Source organism: Scyliorhinus canicula, chromosome 4 (assembly GCF_902713615.1).
Source record: "Scyliorhinus canicula chromosome 4, sScyCan1.1, whole genome shotgun sequence".
In the NCBI taxonomy this organism is placed as follows: domain Eukaryota; kingdom Metazoa; phylum Chordata; class Chondrichthyes; order Carcharhiniformes; family Scyliorhinidae; genus Scyliorhinus; species Scyliorhinus canicula.
In genome coordinates this window covers 229,728,345-229,745,818 of record NC_052149.1, presented here as the reverse complement: position 1 = coordinate 229,745,818, position 17,474 = coordinate 229,728,345, and the positions used below count along the sequence as shown (strand labels likewise).

The window sequence follows — 17,474 nt, the reverse complement described above, 5'->3', positions numbered from 1 at the left end:
ATTTTCAATTGTACTATTGTGAGCCTGGAATTGAATGTTTAAAAAAATAATTTGCTCAATAATCAAAATATAAATAAATGAGAGAGAGAGAGAGAGAGAGAGAGAGAGAGAGAGAGAGAGAGAGAGAGAGAGAGAGAGAGAGAGATCTAAAGCCCTCATGGGCCAGAAAGGCCCCAGTTTCCACCATTCGCCTGTGCAGAATTAGCTGCATGACTTCCTAAGTGGAGGGAAGCAAGAGATCAATAATCTGATCAATGTTGAAAGGATTAGACGGGGCAGAGAAGAAAATCAATTCCTCTGTTGAGGAATTTCAACCTTAAAAGTTGAGAACTATGCCATCCAGGAAAGAAATGAAATCAGGAAGCACTTTTGCACAAGGGATAGTAAAAATCAGCAATCCCCTCCTCCAAAAGGCTGAGAGTATTGAATCAGAGAATAATAAGATTTTTGGTGGGTATGGGGATTGACGGATTTGGAGCCACAGTGGGTAAATAAGGTTGAGATAAAGTAGCCATGAAGGTTGAATGGAGTATTCCAGTTCCCAGCCAGGGTCGCTACCCTGATCCAAACCTAATCAAGTCATGTTTATAGAGACAGTGGCTGAGGATAGTGATACTTTTTATTAAAATTCTTTTTTTTTTTTAAATACAGGGTATGGGCTTCACTGACTGGGCCAGCATTTATTACTCATCACTAATTGCATCACTAAGAGAAGGTGATGGTTAGCTGCTGCCTTGAACCGCTGCAGTCCATGTGATGTAGATACACCCACAGTGCTGTCAGGGAAGGAGTTCCACAATTTTGACCCACTAAGTGAAGGAACAACAATATATTTCAAATTCAGGACGGTGAGCAAAGGGAATCTCCAGGTGGTGGGATTCCCAGGTATGTCCTTGTCCTTCTAGATGGCAGTGGTCATTGTTTAGAAGATGCTGCCTAAGGAGCCTTGGTGAGTTCCTGCAGTGCATCTTGTAGATAGTGTACATGGCTGCCACTGTGCATCGATGGTGGAGGGAGTGAATGCTTGTGGAAGGGGCAACAACCAAGTGTACTGATTTGTCCTGAATGGTGTCGAGCTTCGATTGTTGTTGGAGCTGCACTTATCCTGGCAAGTGTGGTGTATTCCATCACACTCCTGACTTGTGCCTTAGGTGGTGGAACTTTGTGGAGTCACGCACCGCAGGATTCCTAGCTTCCGACCTGCTCTTGTAGCCACTGTATTTATATGGCTAGTCAAGTTCACTTTGTGTTCAATGATAACCCCCAGGATGTTGATAGTCAGGGATTCAGTGATGGTAATGCCATTGAATGTCATGGGGAGATGGTTTTATTTCCTCTTATTGGGGATGGTCATTGCCTGGTACTTGTCACCTGTCAACTCAAGTCTGGATGTTGTCCAGGTCTTTCTGCATTTGCACGTGGACTGTTCAGTGTCTGTGGAGTCGTGAATGGTGCTGAACATGAGTGACCATCCCCACATCTGACTTTATGTTGGAAGGAAGGTCATCGATGAAGCAGCTGAAGATGGTTGGGCCGAAGACACTACCCCAAGGATGTAATGTCCCAGGACTGAGATGACTGACCTCCAACCATCTTCCTTTGTGCTATGGTGTGACTCCAACCAGTGGAGAGCAAAAAGAGGGGGAAAAGACAGAAAAACATGCTGCTCTCAAACTACTAATCTCCAGCACCTATAGTATAATTGAAAACCTCCAGGAATGTTACGTCAGGACTTGCAATAAAATACAAAGCTCTTACCTGACTGTGTTGCAGAAGGGGCCTGTATGCAACACCACCCTGGGGAAGCTCCTTCTGTTTCATCAGCATTCGTTTCTGTTCATCACTTAGATGAGAAAGTGTCTGCTGCTGTTGTACATAAGCAAACATTGCAGCTTTGCTGTGGTTCGGTGGCATGGCCCTTTGACCATTATCAATTTCAAAATGAGTCAACCGTTTAGTGTTGGCATAATTTAGCAGAGAAGCTTGGCTGTTTGTGGAATTTTGACCCAAAGCATTAGATTGGTGGCTCAACATGGCAACGTGATTTGACTGCAGATAGTTACCACCAGCTTTTGGAGAGCTCTTTGGTGGCATGCTGGCCATTGTAAGCTTCTGGTTGAAGTCTTGAGCATACAGTGAAGGACTGCTTGGCTTATCGAGGCTATAGGGTCCACCAAGAGAACTTTGGGTAGGTGCTGCTGACCAGTTTGGTACCTGATTCGGTGAGGGGTGTTGCACTTGCTGCTTCTGCATGAATTGTGCTCTCTGCTTCTGTTTAGCTGCCATTTGCTGAAGCTGCTGCGAATGAGACCGTTCCACAGATGATCCTGCTTTCCCAGGCAACAGAACACTAGATACAGGCCTTGTGGAAACTGGAGTTGGGCCTGAAGATTGTGCCATAGCCTGGGACATGCCAGTCACTGAAGGGGCAGTATTAACAGGAGCAACAGATACACTTGAAAATGAAGGTCTAGATGGAGACGGTCTAGTTTGCTGAGATATTGTTTGTTCATGTTCAAAGGGAGATGACAAAATCTCAGTCTTGATAATTATGTTGTCTGGTAAGGTTGTTTGATCAGTAGAGCCAGCAGGTTCGATATCCTTCTTTTCTTCAAAATCCTCATTGAAGAGATCTTGTATATCTTGGTCTGGCACAGATCGGTTCAGCTCATCAAATAATTCCTGCCATTCCTGCTCATTCAAATTAATATCTGGGAACATGTTGTTCTGGGAGAGAGAGGTGCCCGCTGGATTCATACCAGGTAAATCCAACATAGACTCCTGCTTAAGTTCTTTAATAAGAGTAAACCCATCACCACCGGCACAACTGCCATTCATATGCACACTGGAATCAGGAAGACCTTCCTTCTTTACATTTTCTAACAAGACCATGGAATGATTCCCATTACTTTGCATGCTGTCCCTGATGACAGCTCTTTTGCCTCGTTGGTGCAGTGGGGACATTTGTGGCATACCATTAGAAGATGCATTAACTGCAAGCAGTCCTGATGCATCTTCCCCATTCAATCGGAGCTTCTTGGTCCCTGAATAGCTCCCATCTCCAAATCCATTTTGTTGATCTCCATTCAAAGATGAGCCATCAACCATCAATTTCTTCTTCACTTTTTCCTGGATCTGGATTAAAACAAGAAAATTATAATTAGGACAGCAAGTCAAAGGAACATTTATTACCAGACAAATATTCTGCAATCGACTAGCCAAATTTAAATTAGGTTGATTCTTCCTGCTCATATTGGGGCTTTTCTGGACAACCCAAGTTCAAGAGGGAGGAAGCTATTTAGCCCCACAACCTGTGGTAACCCCACGAGATCTCCATGACTAATTTGCAGTCTAACTCTACACATAGATGTTCCCAGTGGTGGGGGTGTCCAGAACCACAGGGTCATAGTCTAAGGATATGGGGTAAACCTTTTAGGATTGAGATGAGGAGACACTTCACCCAGAGAGTGGTGAAACTGGAATTAGTTACCATTGGAAGCAGTTGAGGCTAAAGCATTGTATGTTTTCAAGGAGTTACATATAGCGCTTGGGGCGATAGGATGAGGCTATTGAACATAGAACATACACTGCAGAACTGTATTGCATTGCATTGAGTTGGACGATCAGCCATGATCATAATGAATGGCGGAGCAGCCTGAATGGGCCAAATGGCCTCCTCCTGCTTTTGTTTTCTATGTTTCTATGCACCTTTGCCTCATATCCCTTAACACCTATTTACAATCTATGACTTAGATAAAGAGATAGAGTAATGTCTCCAATTTCGCTAAAGATATAAAGGTAGGTACGAATGCAAGCTGTGAGGAGGACATCAAGGTTACAAGAGATTTAGACAGTCGAGTGGGCAAAAATGTGGCAGATGTAGTATGATGTGGGGAAATGTGAGGTTATTCAGTTTGCTGGCAAGAATACAAAAGCAGAATATTTTGTTTAAAAGGCGTGAAACGTGTAAATGTTGATGCTCTGAAAGACGTAGTAGTGCTGATACAAGGAACACAAAGTTAACATGCAGGTGCAACAAAGAAATAGGAAAGCAGCAGTGGGGTATTTTTGTTGAGCTGATTATGTACAGTCATGTTGGTTGGATTGGGGTTGTATTTCATTTCTGTCCATTGTAATATATAAATGCATCAATAAATTTAAAAAAAACAAATAAGAAAGCAAATAGTATGTCAGATTTTACTGCAAGGAGCTTGAAGTAGAAGCATAAAGTAGTCTTACCCCATTGCACAAGGTGTTGGTGAATCACACCTAAGTGTATGCAATTTTCACCTTCCTATACAAGGAAATAGGTGCTTTAAGAGGTGGGAAAGCGAAGGTTCACTCAGATTGGTGCCTGGAATGAGAACTGGCTGATGATGAACTATCAGTTTATCAAGGGGCTAAACAGGGACATTGGACGGAGTTTTATGTCCCCCATCGAGGCAGGGACAGGACCATAAAATTGGTGAGCCATTCGAACATCCATCGACTTCAGCGGGAATAGAAAATCCCACCAGCGAAAGGAGCCATAAAATTCCACCCGTTGTTTCCACTGGCTTGGGAATCTAGAACAAGGGGGATGGTGTTTAAGGATAAGGGCCTGATCAATTCCTTCAAAGAGTTATGAATCTTTGGAATTCTCCATCTGAGTTTTATGGAAGAGCCATCAATGGCCAAAATGGACAAGTTTTTGGTGTCTCAGGGCATCAAGGGATATTGGGAATAATGGAGTGTAGCCCAGAATCAGCTACAATCTTATTGAACGGTGGAGCAGGACCGACAGACCTACATATTTATCTTCTCAGCAAAAACCTATTATTCCCAGGATTTAAAATTAAGTGATCCAGCGTCAAGTCATCATTTGAGGAAGAGAGCTCCAAACCTCTACGGGCATGTATAAAGGCCTCCTAATTGTACTCCTGAAATATCCTATTTATACACTCCCCCCAAATACCCACCACACTTTTCTTTTGAGTATACGGAAATCTCTTCCATACTAATAGAATCAAATTAACCCTAATAAAATTATAATTAATACAATGGTTTCTCCAATGCCAAACCATGTAGTGAGAACTGCAAAACAACGAACAGTACAGATGCAGTATAATTCTTTCTTTTTTTAAATTTAGAGTGCCCAATTATTTTTTTTTTCCCAATTAAGGGGCAATTTAGCCTGGCCAATCCACCTACCCTGCACATTTTTTGATTTGTGGGAGTGAGACTCACGCAGACACGGGGAGAATGTGCAATCTCCACACGGACAGTGACCCGGAACCAGCATCGAACCTGGGACCTCAGCGCAGAAGGGCAGCAGTGCTAACCACTGTGCAACTGATGCAGTATAATTCTCGACTGAGATCATTCAGTGTGTAAGAAGCACACAACTCCAATACATCTCTTTACATACTGAGCAGTGTCAGATGTATATCCCAATGTACAAAGCAACATCGGTACAAAACAATTAAAAGAAAATTGTTGCATGACTGTCTGAAAAGTTGGGAGGGGGGCAGGTTTGAGGCCATGGAGAAAATCCACATGGTACATTTGTGAAGCCTCTGGAGGGCAAATAAGAAAGATTTTGTTGCTGTATGGTTAAACAATAACCCCTGCCAGGTTAAATCAGTATGCCCGAGCTGAATTAAAAGAACTTGTAGATCATGTTTCAGTCCAATCTTTGTTTCAAAGTGGAGTTAAGAATGAGAAAACATGTTAGCAGTTTTCATTGTGCAAGTAAAAGTGCCAGCAAAATGCAAATAATAGTTGTATGAAACTGTATGGAACAAATGCAAATGGAAACATCAGTCTGCAGTCTCCTTCTGGGTATTTGTAGTTGGCCAAATAGTGTACTGAAGGTGTATGGTGCCACCTATTGCTAAGGCAATGCTACTGCTTTTCAATCAATGAATCATAGGACAATACAACTGTCATAAAAATGTCTCCTTACTTCTGAAAAGTTTTCTTCAAGAAACCTTTGTTTGAAAATTCATTACTTCAACAAATGAGACGGCTGTTTTAAAATGAGGTCACCTTGCAAGATGAAGGTGAGAAAAGCAAACAAGAGTCCCTGTGAAAGGAAATGTGCACAGAGAGACATTTCAAAACCCAACACTAGGGATGAGATTAAAGATACAAAGTCATGAATTTCAATCAACCGTAAAGATAGTGGGAAATGCTGACCAGCCAGATCCACTCAACAGAAACTCAAATCCCCCTGTGAAGGATGAAATAACCGCATCTCCTGATGGTTCCTACTCTCTTGAAATGTGTCAAAAGTTTGAGATGAAATATCTTTTTGGGAATATACAGACAGGAGATTAAGAACTAGTTTTGCCAAGCCAGACCTAGAAAGAGGTCATCAAAGTCATCTGGGAAAAACTGAAGGGAGCAATATTGAATCTCTCTAGTTAAGAAAAGCCCCGTCTCTACAGTATATAATTGCAACCCAAGAGTTAGTAACCCACACCCCTCCACCCCCCAAATTGGAAAGAGCCTCAGGAGGAATCCATCAATTTCTGGAAGACAGATCACTGAAAAGGGAAGGAAATTGTCTCCAGCAAAGTGAAGTTACTTGGATTTCAATTCAACTTCAGGATTTTAAAAGAAACCAGCTAACTTCAAATTGCCACAATGTTCAACAATCCATGTACATTGTTCTTTGAGAAGAGAAATCTTGTACCACTGCTTTAAAGAAAAGCTGACTCCTGTCAGAACCATGCAGAAACTGGATGTATTCCTTCAGAAGCTGCTTCAGCTCATCTTCTACTCAGACAAGTCTGAACTCTTTGAAAGACATAGCTATAAAGAGCAAACTGTTTGACATCTGTTGACAGGTTCTTCCAACTCCCGTCCTTTTCCTGCAAAATGTCTGATGCCCTAGCACCACCTAGTAATGACATAATCTTACCAATCTAATTAACTCCACAGGGAACCTCTTCATCCAAACAAAACTGCATTAATCCAAGCTTTTTACAGTGGCTTAATTGCACCCCAGGCTCCCAAAACTTTTGTCTTCCAAACTATTTTAAACCATGACTGCAGCAGCCAAATATGAACTCAGGCTTTTAATCCTTACTGCACCATATATCTATAATATAATACATCTGAATTTCTACATTAACACACAGTGGACTTAATCGCGTATGCTATTAACTTTCATTTGGACTCTTGCGACTGATATATGGGTGTCTGTTTTGTTGTCTTGGTTTAGTAGATGATAAATTGGTTGGTTGGCTTACTAAAAAGGAAATACATTTGGATTGGAAAAGACATCCACAAGGAAAATAAACTTTAAAACTTTTGTTGCAACCAAGCAAAGAGGTTGAATAAAGGGCAGCCAATTTGTCCCTCTTCACCCAGTCAGGTAACAAAAAAGCAGTGGTTAGCACTGCTGCCTCACAGCACAAGAGACACAGTTTCAATTCTGGCCTCGGAGATAACGGTCTGTGTGGAGTTTCACAATCTCCCAGTGTCTGCGTGGGTTTCCTCCAGGAGCTCCGGCTTCCTTCCACAGTTGTCCAGGTTAGGTAGATTGACCATGCTAAATTGCACCTCAGTGTCTAAACTTTAGGTGGAGTTATGGGAAGAGGGCAGGGGCATGGGCCCAGGTTAAAGGCTAGGTTCAGTGCAGACTTGATGGGCCCAATGGCCTTCTTCTGCACTTTAAGGATTCTATGACTTGTTTGAAAGGCACGGCCTGGTACACATACTAAAAGAGCCAGACTTTCATGCAACCTGTATGGAAACGTCTGAGTTGCTGTATGGTTGTACAGCTTAAAATGTCGGAGGGAATATGTGAAAATCACATTGAATAAAGCTTTTAGCAGTCCATCCAAATTGAAAGAAACATTTCTGGGCAATAAGAGGTTTCCATCAGCCAAATTTTACACAAGTAATTCATTTCAGCTGCTACCATAACAAGACATGCGAAACCAAGTGTTCCACCAGAACTAGAGGAACTTAATTTGAATGTTTTTTTTGCTAGAATCCTTGTTGTGCAAGTGATTTACTGAAAACAGAGATTTTTCTCAAAGTGGAGCACTTATCTTCTTCAGTACTGACTGCGGGGGTGGAAGAAGACAGCCACTTGTGGACAAAGCAAATAAGTTTTTTTAAAATTCAAATTTATAATGGGATTTCCAAAAAAAAAGATTGATGCAAACAAGCAGGATGACTCCAAGGTTCTCTCCTTCCTTCCTTTGTTGTGGGGATAAAGACTATTAAACAGTGTATGCAGAATAACATATACATTGGGCGGAATTCTCCGCAGGGGGCCGAATTCGTGAAGGCCGTCGTGAACTTGGCCGAGGTTCACGGCGGCCTCGGAGCCCGCTCCCCGCACCTAATTCACCCCCACCCGGGGGGGTAGGAGCGGGCCTCCGTCTTTCCCGGCCACGACCTCGTCGCGCCGAGAATGTGAAGTCATCCACGCATGCGGGGCTTGCCGGTTCCAATCCGTGCATGCGCGGATGACTTCATCGCGCAGACGGCACGAACCCGCGCATGCGCGGTGCCGTCTTTCTCCACCGCTGCCCGGCAAGACGTGGCGGCTTGATCTTGCCGGGTGGCGGAGAGGAAAGAGTGCGTCCGTTTTGGACGCTGGCCCGACCCCTCCCGAGCACAGTCGCGGTGCTCCCGTCCAAATTGGGCCCCTAGATGCCCCAAACGGGCAGCGAGCAGGTATATTTGCTGCCGTGTTGAAACGGGCGTGAAGGCCCAGCCGCTCAGCCTTGGAGAATTGGCGCTCGCCGTAAAAAACGACGAGCGGCGATTCGTGGCGTGGGTGGGGAGAATAGCAGGAGGGCGTGAAAAATGTCGGGAGGCCCTCCCGCTATTCTCCCACCCGGTGTTGGGGGTAGAGAATCACGCCCATTAAACTTAGCACGGAAGAACAATATATTTGTGAATAAAATAAAAATTTGCTTTCCTACTTCTAAATGGAATGGCACAACACTAGATGGCACTATATGCTTGGTCAGAAGAGAAACAGTTGTATTAAAATATAAGTGGGTAATTTCATTTCTGCAATTTAAAGAATATACACGTTATTTTAAAAACTAAAATAAGTAACCCTCGAGCAACAGTGACCACACTGTTACATGCTGAAGAGATAAATCCAATTCCATTCTTTCTAGCACAGTGGTACAGTACTCCATTATTGTTTTTGGCACTCTCTCCTTGGATTTAAGCAGTATGCCTTAATATTTTTTTTAAATGCCCCTCTCAAACAAGGCTGAATTTACCTGGCAGCCACCACCAGCCTTGGTAATGGCAAGTCTGCCTGGTGATCTTTCTGTTGCTCTGACCACTCCTTCACACCCAATCCTCAAGAGATGAGACAGCCAGCCCACTATGCTGCACATGGTGGCCATATCCCCATCACTCATTCGTGAACTGCTCAACTACTTTGCAAACGCCCAAGAAATTACGCCACACCCAAAGTTCTTTTTTAAAATATAAATTTAGAGTACTTAATTCTTTTTCCTCCCAATTAAGGGGCAATTTAGCGTGGCCAATTTACCTACCCTGCACATCTTTTTGGGTTGTGGGGGTGAGAGCCACGCAGACACGGGTGGGGGGAATGTGCAAACTCCACAAGGACAGTGATCCGGGGGCGGGATCGAATCCGGGTCCTCGGCGCTCTGAGGCAGAAGTGCTAACCACTGCGCCACCATGCTGCCTCTTTGGGGGGCACTGTTCGAACATAAGCATGAGAATAAAGTTGTGGATAGGTGAATTGCGGAAACTTCCACTATACTTTATAGCTGGGGAATGAAGCAGGTGAAGCAACAGGTTGCAAGAATGATAGCAAAATACCTGGAAGGCTCTACTGCAAATAAGACAGGATATTGCAGATGGCCAAGCTTTCGATGAATTACTGACTCGGGATTTCCTCTCCTTGCACTTTTCCTCAGCCTCTGATAATTGCATGCAGAACGATACTTTTCACTGTACCTCAGTGCACGTGACAATAAAAAACAAATCCAAATCCAAAGGAGGTCGCACAGATTTTTTATTTGGTTGTGCTGGATACAGTGATTCTGGGTGAGCTTCTTCCAGAGCGTGACGTTGATAAAGGGGCTTTTCACAGTACCTTCACTGAAGCCTACTCGTGACAATAAGCGATTTTAATTTTTTTTTTTTCATTTCATATCAAAACTCCCAAATGAAGCCTTCAAAGTTGCCTTGTAGCGCTTCCTAAGAGAGCACCACAAGAGAGCACCTAAGACCTCCATAGAAGATTAATTTTGGTGAGCGAGTGTCAGGCATTGACTACACGAGGAGCCCAATTCAGAGTTGACTGTCTCAAGCTGTTGTGGATGTTCAGCATGTCATCTCAGGCGAGCACCTAAAATGCCTGGTATTTTGTCCTGACGATTAAATGGCAGTACAAAGTACCAGAAATAAATTCATCCAACTGATCATTATCCTGTAGAAAACATAGGAACTTCAAGTACAATTGCAAATCTGTGAATAGGTGCCCAAGGATTTCTACAAAAATGTAACCATAAGAATGCAGAAATTGAAGGAAGAAGCTAAGCTTTTGTTCCCTTTTTTATACATTTAGAGTACCCAATTCATTTTAAAGCTAAGCTTTTGACACGTTTCACTTGGTCAGGCATTGCACCACACAGTAATATAGATGCTAGGGTATGACGGTGGGAAACTGGGACGCCATCACATTTGATGTTTCATCAAAAGCGACTAAAAATCCATCTTCCTGAAAATTTCACCAGTCCAGACAATTTTAAAGAATAGGGAGGAATAAGTTGCCCCAAAATACTACATTAAATTATCGGACATACAATCCCTAGGTTGTCGACTGAATAATTTTGCCACTCTATTTTCCACAATCCTAGAATGCACAACATAGAAACAAACCTTGACATAAGTTGCCCATGCTAATGCTTGTTCCCCGCACAAGCCTGCTTCATCCAATCCTATCAGAATCACTACCTAATCCTCTCTCACTTATTGACACAACCTCCCTTAAGGAGTGTTTGAGGTGTATAGTATGGTTGCAGATAAGTTTCATATTTAAGGGCAGCACGGTGGCACAGTGGTTAGCACTGCTATCTCAGGGCAAAGAGGTCCCAGGTTTGATCCCGGCTCTGGGTCACTGTCCTTGTGGAGTTTGCACATTCTCCCTGTGTTTACGTGGATTTCGCGTCCACAATCCAAAAATGTGCAGGCGAGGTGGATTGGCCACGCTAAATTGCCCCTTAAATCGGAAAATCCTGGTCTGGAGGTGGGGGGGCTTGATCATTTGGGGGGGGGGGGGGGGGGGGGGGGGGAACTTCAATACGGTGCTGGATCCCCTACTGGATCGTTCTAGTTCAAGGACAGGCAGGAGGCCGGGGGCGACCAAGGTGTTGAGGGGGTTTATGGACCAGATGGGAGGAGTGGATCCCTGGAGGTTTGGGAGGCCGAGGGCTCGGGAGTACTCTTTTTTTCTTCCATGTGCACAGGGTTTATTCCCGCATTGATTTCTTTGTTTTGAGCAGATGTCTCGGGCGCTAATCTCCCTGATCTTGAAGCGTGATAAGGACCCCTTGCAGTGCAGATCATACAGGCCGATTTCACTGTTGAATGTAGACGCCAAGTTGCTGGCGAAGATCTTGGCCACTAGAATAGAGGACTGGGTGCCGGGAGGTGGTACATCAAGATCAGACGGGTTTTGTGAAGGGGAGGCAGCTGAACACTAACATGCGAAGGCTGCTAAATGTGATAATGATGCCGGCAGCAGAAGGAGAGGCGGAGATTGTGGTGGCATTGGATGCGGAGAAGGCCTTTGACAGGGTTGACTTGTGGGAGGTGTTGGAGAGGTTCGGGTTTGGGGTGGGGTTTATTAAATGGGCGAGGTTGCTGTACGAGGCCCCGATGGCGAGTGTAGCGACAAACGGGAGGAGTTCCGAGTACTTCAGGCTCCACCGTGGGACGAGGCAGGTGTGCCCCCTGTCCCCCTTGCTTTTTGCGCTGGCAATTGAGCCTCTTACCATGGCTCTCAGGGAGTCGAGCAGGTGGAGGGGTTTGGTGCGAGGTGGGGAGGAGCACCGAGTGTCGCTGTATGCGGACGACTTGCTGTTGTATGTAGCAGACCCGGTGGGGGGGGGGAATGCCGGAGGTGACGGAGATTCTTGCTGAGTTCGGGAGTTTCTCGGGATATAAATTGAACCTGGGCAAGAGTGAGCCGTTTGTCGTACACCCGGGAGATCAGGAGGAGGGGATTGGTAGGCTTCCACTAAAGAGGGCAGTGAGGATTTTTAGGTACCTGGGGGTTCAGGTGGCTAGGAGCTGGGGGACTCTGCACAAGCTCAATTTTACTAGGTTGGTGGAGCAGATGGAGGAGGAATTTGAAAGGTGGGACATGCTGCCATTGTCGTTGGCGGGTAGAGTACAGTCCGTTAAAATGACGGTGCTCCAGAGGTTTTTGTTTTTGTTTCAGTGCCTCCCCATTTTCGTTCCGAGGGCCTTTTTAGGAGGGTGAACAGCAGCATTCTGGGATTTGTTTGGGCGCACGGGACTCCGAGGGTAAGGAGGGTCTTTTTGGAGCGGGGCAGGGATAGAGGGGGGCTGGCGCTGCCCAATCTCTCTGGGTACTATTGGGCGGCTAACCACCGGTTTGTCTCAGGGAACATGGATGGCGGGTTCCTGGGGCGGCACAGGGCAGCCATTAGGAAGTTGGGAGACCTGTTTATTAACGGGAGGTTCGCGGGCGTTGGTGAACTGGAGGAGAAGTTTGAGCTCCCCCCGGGAATATGTTTAGGTACCTTCAGGTCAAGGCGTTGGCTAGGCGACAGGTGGAGGGGTTCCTTTTGCTGCTCCCGCGGGGGGTAAGGGATAGGGTGCTTTCGGGCGTGTGGGTCGGGGATGGGAAGGTTTCTGACATCTACCAGGTAATGCAGGAGGTGGGGGAGGCGTCGGTAGAGGAGCTGAAGGCTAAGTGGGAGGTGGAGCTGGGGGAGCAGATTGAGGAGGGGACATGGGCGGACGCCCTGGAGAGGGTGAACTCCTCCTCTTCGTGTGCGAGGCTTAGTCTCATCCAGTTTAAGGGGCTGCACCGGGCCCACATGTCCGGATCTAGGATGAGTAGGTTCTTTGGGGGCGAAGACAGGTGCGTCAGGTGTTCGGGGAGTCCAGCGAACCATGCCCATATGTTCTGGGCATGCCCGGCACTGGAGGAGTTCTGGAAGGGAGTGGCGAGGACGGTGTCGAGGGTGGTGGGATCCAGGGTCAAGCCAGGCTGGGGACTCGCGATATTTGGGGTTGGGGTGGAGCCGGGAGTGCAGGAGGTGAAAGAGGCCGATGTCTTGGCCTTTGCGTCCCTAGTAGCCCGGCAGAGGATCTTGCTGCAGTGGAAAGATGCGAGACCTCCGAGTGTGGAGACCTGGATTAATGACATGGCGGGATTCATTAAGTTGGAGAGGGTCAAGTTCGCCCTGAGGGGGTCGGTACAAGGGTTCTTTTGGAGGTGGCAGCCTTTCCTCGACTTTCTGGCTCAACGATAAGGTACTAGGTCAGCAGCAGCAGCAACCCCGGGGGGGGGGGGGGGGGGGGGGGGGGGGGGGGGGGGGGGGTTTAGGGGGATAGTGTTTAAGTTAATTTGCTTATTGTTAATTTATTTTGTTGTTTATTGGGGTTGGGGGGTTTGTTATATGCGTTCTTACAGGTGCCGGGGGGGGGGGGGGGGGGGGGGGGGGGGGGGGTTATTATTATTGTTATGTTGATATATATTTTTCAAAAAATTCCAAAAAAATTATTTTAAAAAACAAAAAAAACTACTCTCTAAAACAGGCATTGTCAAACTCTGGGCCGCGACGCAGAGCCATCCGTTGCAGCGTTCCCAATCGTGCAAATCCGTGGGCAACAGCCGCAGCATCCGGCTTTTAATAACACCGGCTGTAAGCGGCCTTCAAGATGGCCAGGAACAGATTTTTAAAATTCGCCCGCACTGCACATGCGTGACCGATCATCGGTGCACAAAGGTACCATTGGGGCCAAAGGGACCCAACCCAAGACCATTTCCTCCATTTTTGTCAGCAACAAACAAGGTAAGAGAAATGGTGGGTCGTGCAGGTCGGCCGGGTTGAGTCCCGAAAGTTGGCCGGTTGGTAAAAATGGATCCCCAGAAAAAAAGTTTGAAGAACACTGCTATAAAAGAGGACTTCGGATTTCAAATAATTTGAAAGGAGGGAGTGAAATATACAGATACATACATAGAAAAGAGAAGCAAGAGACGGCCATTCGGCTCCTTGAGCCTGCTCCACCTTTCATTATGATCATGGCTGATCGTCAAGTTTAATATCCTGATCCAACATTCTCCCATTGTCCCTCGACCCTTTTGCCCCAAGAACTACGTCTAATTCGTGTGGTAGTGAATTCCATAGATTCACCACTCTCCACACCTGAAGAAATTTCTCCTCACCTCAGTCCTAAAAGATTTACCCCTTATCCCCAAACTGTGACCCCACATTCTGGACTTCCCTGTCATCAGGAACATTCTTTTTGAATCTACCCCATCTAATCCTGTTGGAATTTCATGCGTTTCGATGGGATCCCATCTCACTATTCTAAACTCCAATGAATATAACCCTAACCGACTTAGTCTCTCCTCATATGACAGTCCCGCCATCCCAGGAATCAGCCTGGTAGACCTTCACTACACTCCCTCCATGGCAAGAACATCCTTCCTCAGATAAAGGACACCAAAACTACACAAACTACTCCAGTTGTGGCCTCACCAATGCCCTATACAATTGCAGTAAAACATCCCTATTCCTGTACTCACACCCTCTCAATCTGAAGGCCAATATGCCATTTGCCTCTTTACTGCCTGCTGTACCTGTGCACTTCCTTTCAGCAACTGATTCACGAGGACATCAAGGGCTCGCTGAGTATCCACTCTCCCAATTTACACCCATTCAAATAATAATCTGCAATCCTATTTTTGCTACCAAAGCAGATAACCTCACATTTATCTACATTATACTGCATCTCTGCCATGCATATGCCCACTCACTCGGCCTGTCCAAATCCCACGGAAGCATCTTTGCATCCTCCACCCGGCTCGCCCTCCTGCCCAACTTTGTATCAACTGCAAGATGATACTAGATCTAGTTCCCTCGTCCAAATCATAAATATATAATTTGAGCAGTTGTGGTCCTAGCACTGAACTCTGCGGTATCCCACTAGTCACTGCCTGCTAATTAGAAAAAGACCTATTTATTCCAACATTTTGCTTCCTGTCTGCTTTTTATCCATCTGAAGACACTACCCAGAATCTCATGCTCTTTAACTTTACATAGTAATCTGCTATGTGAGACTTTGACGAAAGCCTTCTTAAAGTATAAATAAACCACAAAAAAAGTTCTCCCGGATCAACTCTACTAGTTATATCTTCAAACTCTATTGCTATATCTTCAAAGAATGATTTTATTCATATTATTTACCAGCACTGAATCACTACATAAACACAGAATGGACAGCACCACACTACATATTCGTACTCAAAATTAGACAGACAAATTGACACCAAATTATAAAATTATACGTACAAGATACAAATTACTGTAGGAGAACTAGGATTCAGAATGTTTCCAATCCCCAGTTGCAGACTCAAATTGGCTGGGACTCAGTAACAGCACTTGCATACTCAGAAGGTTGTGTTCACCCACATACCATCTTTCAAATGAAATATTAAACAGCAATCTGCCTTCTCAGGTGGATATTATTCTATAAGGAGTAAAGCTCTCCCTGGTGCCTGGCCAAAATTTAATCAACCAAAACTTAAAGCAGTTCATCTGGTAAAGAAAGTGAAGACATTTGAGGCGATGTAGAAACGATTTGAGAATGATTACAGGATAGGGACTCCAATCACATGGATAGATTGACAAAGCTGGGGCTACTCTTCTTGGGAAAAAAGAAGATTGAAAGATTTAATCAAAGTTTCAAAACCATGAAGGGGGGGGGGGGAGAGGGGGGGGTAAAGAGTGGTGTCTGGATGGAATAGACAGGGAGAAGGGCTAAGAACCTGAAAACGGTGATTTATGATTGCCAAAGGAACCAGAGGTGTGACATGAAAAAAACCTTTGTTCCGCAGCAAATGATTAGTGTGCTTAAAGTAGTAATTTAAGATATATTGCATTATGTGCAGTTGGTACAGTACGGTTAAAAGCCTGGGTTTGTATGTGACTACTGCAGTCATGTTTTTTCAAATCCTGTTTTGAAAGGCAGCAGACTTTTTGGAGACGAAGGCGCAATTAAACCATCGTAAAAGAAAGATCATAGTTCATTCCAGCCATGGATATAGTTTGCTAAAGTTGGGGTAATGGAATTTTGTTTATATTAAGAGGGCTCCCTGGGGAGTAGATAATTAGAGACATTGTGTTTTCTTTTCGTACATGATGTCGTCAATAGGGTAGAGCCAGGGGCTGAAGAAATCAGGAGTTGTGTTTTTCAGTATTAAAATTCAGTTTTAGATTGGGGTGTGAACAGACAAGCAGTTGCTCTGAATACAATGAGTTTAGATCTGTCTGTGGACAGATCTAGCATTTTCTTTAAAAACAGTGAGTTAAAAGATTTGCCTGTGAACAGGACAGGAGCAATTTCTCAGGCTGGCAGTTTAAACTGTAGTTAGAGACAAGCAAGAATCTGATAGCTGGGTCCTGAAGGATATCGCTTTCTCAAAGCAGAGTATACAAGGCATCCCTATTAAGCAATATGCACGTGTCTGTTTAAAAGTGGATTTGTGCATGTGATGGGTGTTGTTTGAGTGGAGATTTTAATTTAATTGTTAAGCATTGTTAAACTGGTAACTGTAAATTATTTTCAGGTTGAATTTATAATACTATGTTAGTAATAAAGTTTGTTTTGATATACCATATCTCTGTGTGTGTGGAATCACTCCTGGAGTGAATTATCCTTTCCTCACAGTCTTACAAATTAAAATAAAATATTGGGGTTTCTGTCCAGTAACCTAGCCACTGTTGGGTCTGGTCCAGGATTGTAATATTTAGGACCTGGAATGTATGGCCCAAGAGGGTAATGGAGGCAGATTCAATCATGGCTTTCAAAAAGATCTTGGTTAACTATCTGAAGAGAAAGCAGAGCTGTGGGGAAAGGAAAGAGAATTGGGACCAGCCGTGTTGATCTTTGCTAAGAGCCCGTCCAACAGGCCACATAGCCTACTTCTGTACTGCAACCATTCTACATTCTATGATATTTCTCACTGTTGCAAATCATGCAGTTGATAAATTAGCTGTTGCGCATTACTAAATTCCAATGGGAATTATATGTCAAAAGTATTTCATTAGTAAGAAAGCACTTTCGGACATTGATGTCACGAAAGGTGCTACATAAAGGCAAGTTCTTTCCTTAATTTCAGCCCGAGGTAGGTGGTCAAACTGTCAAGAAGTGTAGCACTCGTAAAGGTGTCACATACTGATTGTAAAGCGGTCACTAATCACTCGCTGACAGTA

General features: G+C 44.8%; 1 protein-coding gene across 1 annotated transcript in view; it reads right to left on the bottom strand.

Annotated features, from left to right (window-relative positions):
• Positions 1-17,474, bottom strand: part of maml1 (mastermind-like transcriptional coactivator 1) — an 80,783-nt gene that overhangs the window by 25,155 nt on the left and 38,154 nt on the right. Inside the window, exon 2 of the mRNA XM_038796217.1 lies at positions 1,759-3,135. Within this exon, the coding sequence (XP_038652145.1) occupies positions 1,759-3,135 (1,377 nt within the window). The remainder of the gene's footprint in view (positions 1-1,758; positions 3,136-17,474) is intronic.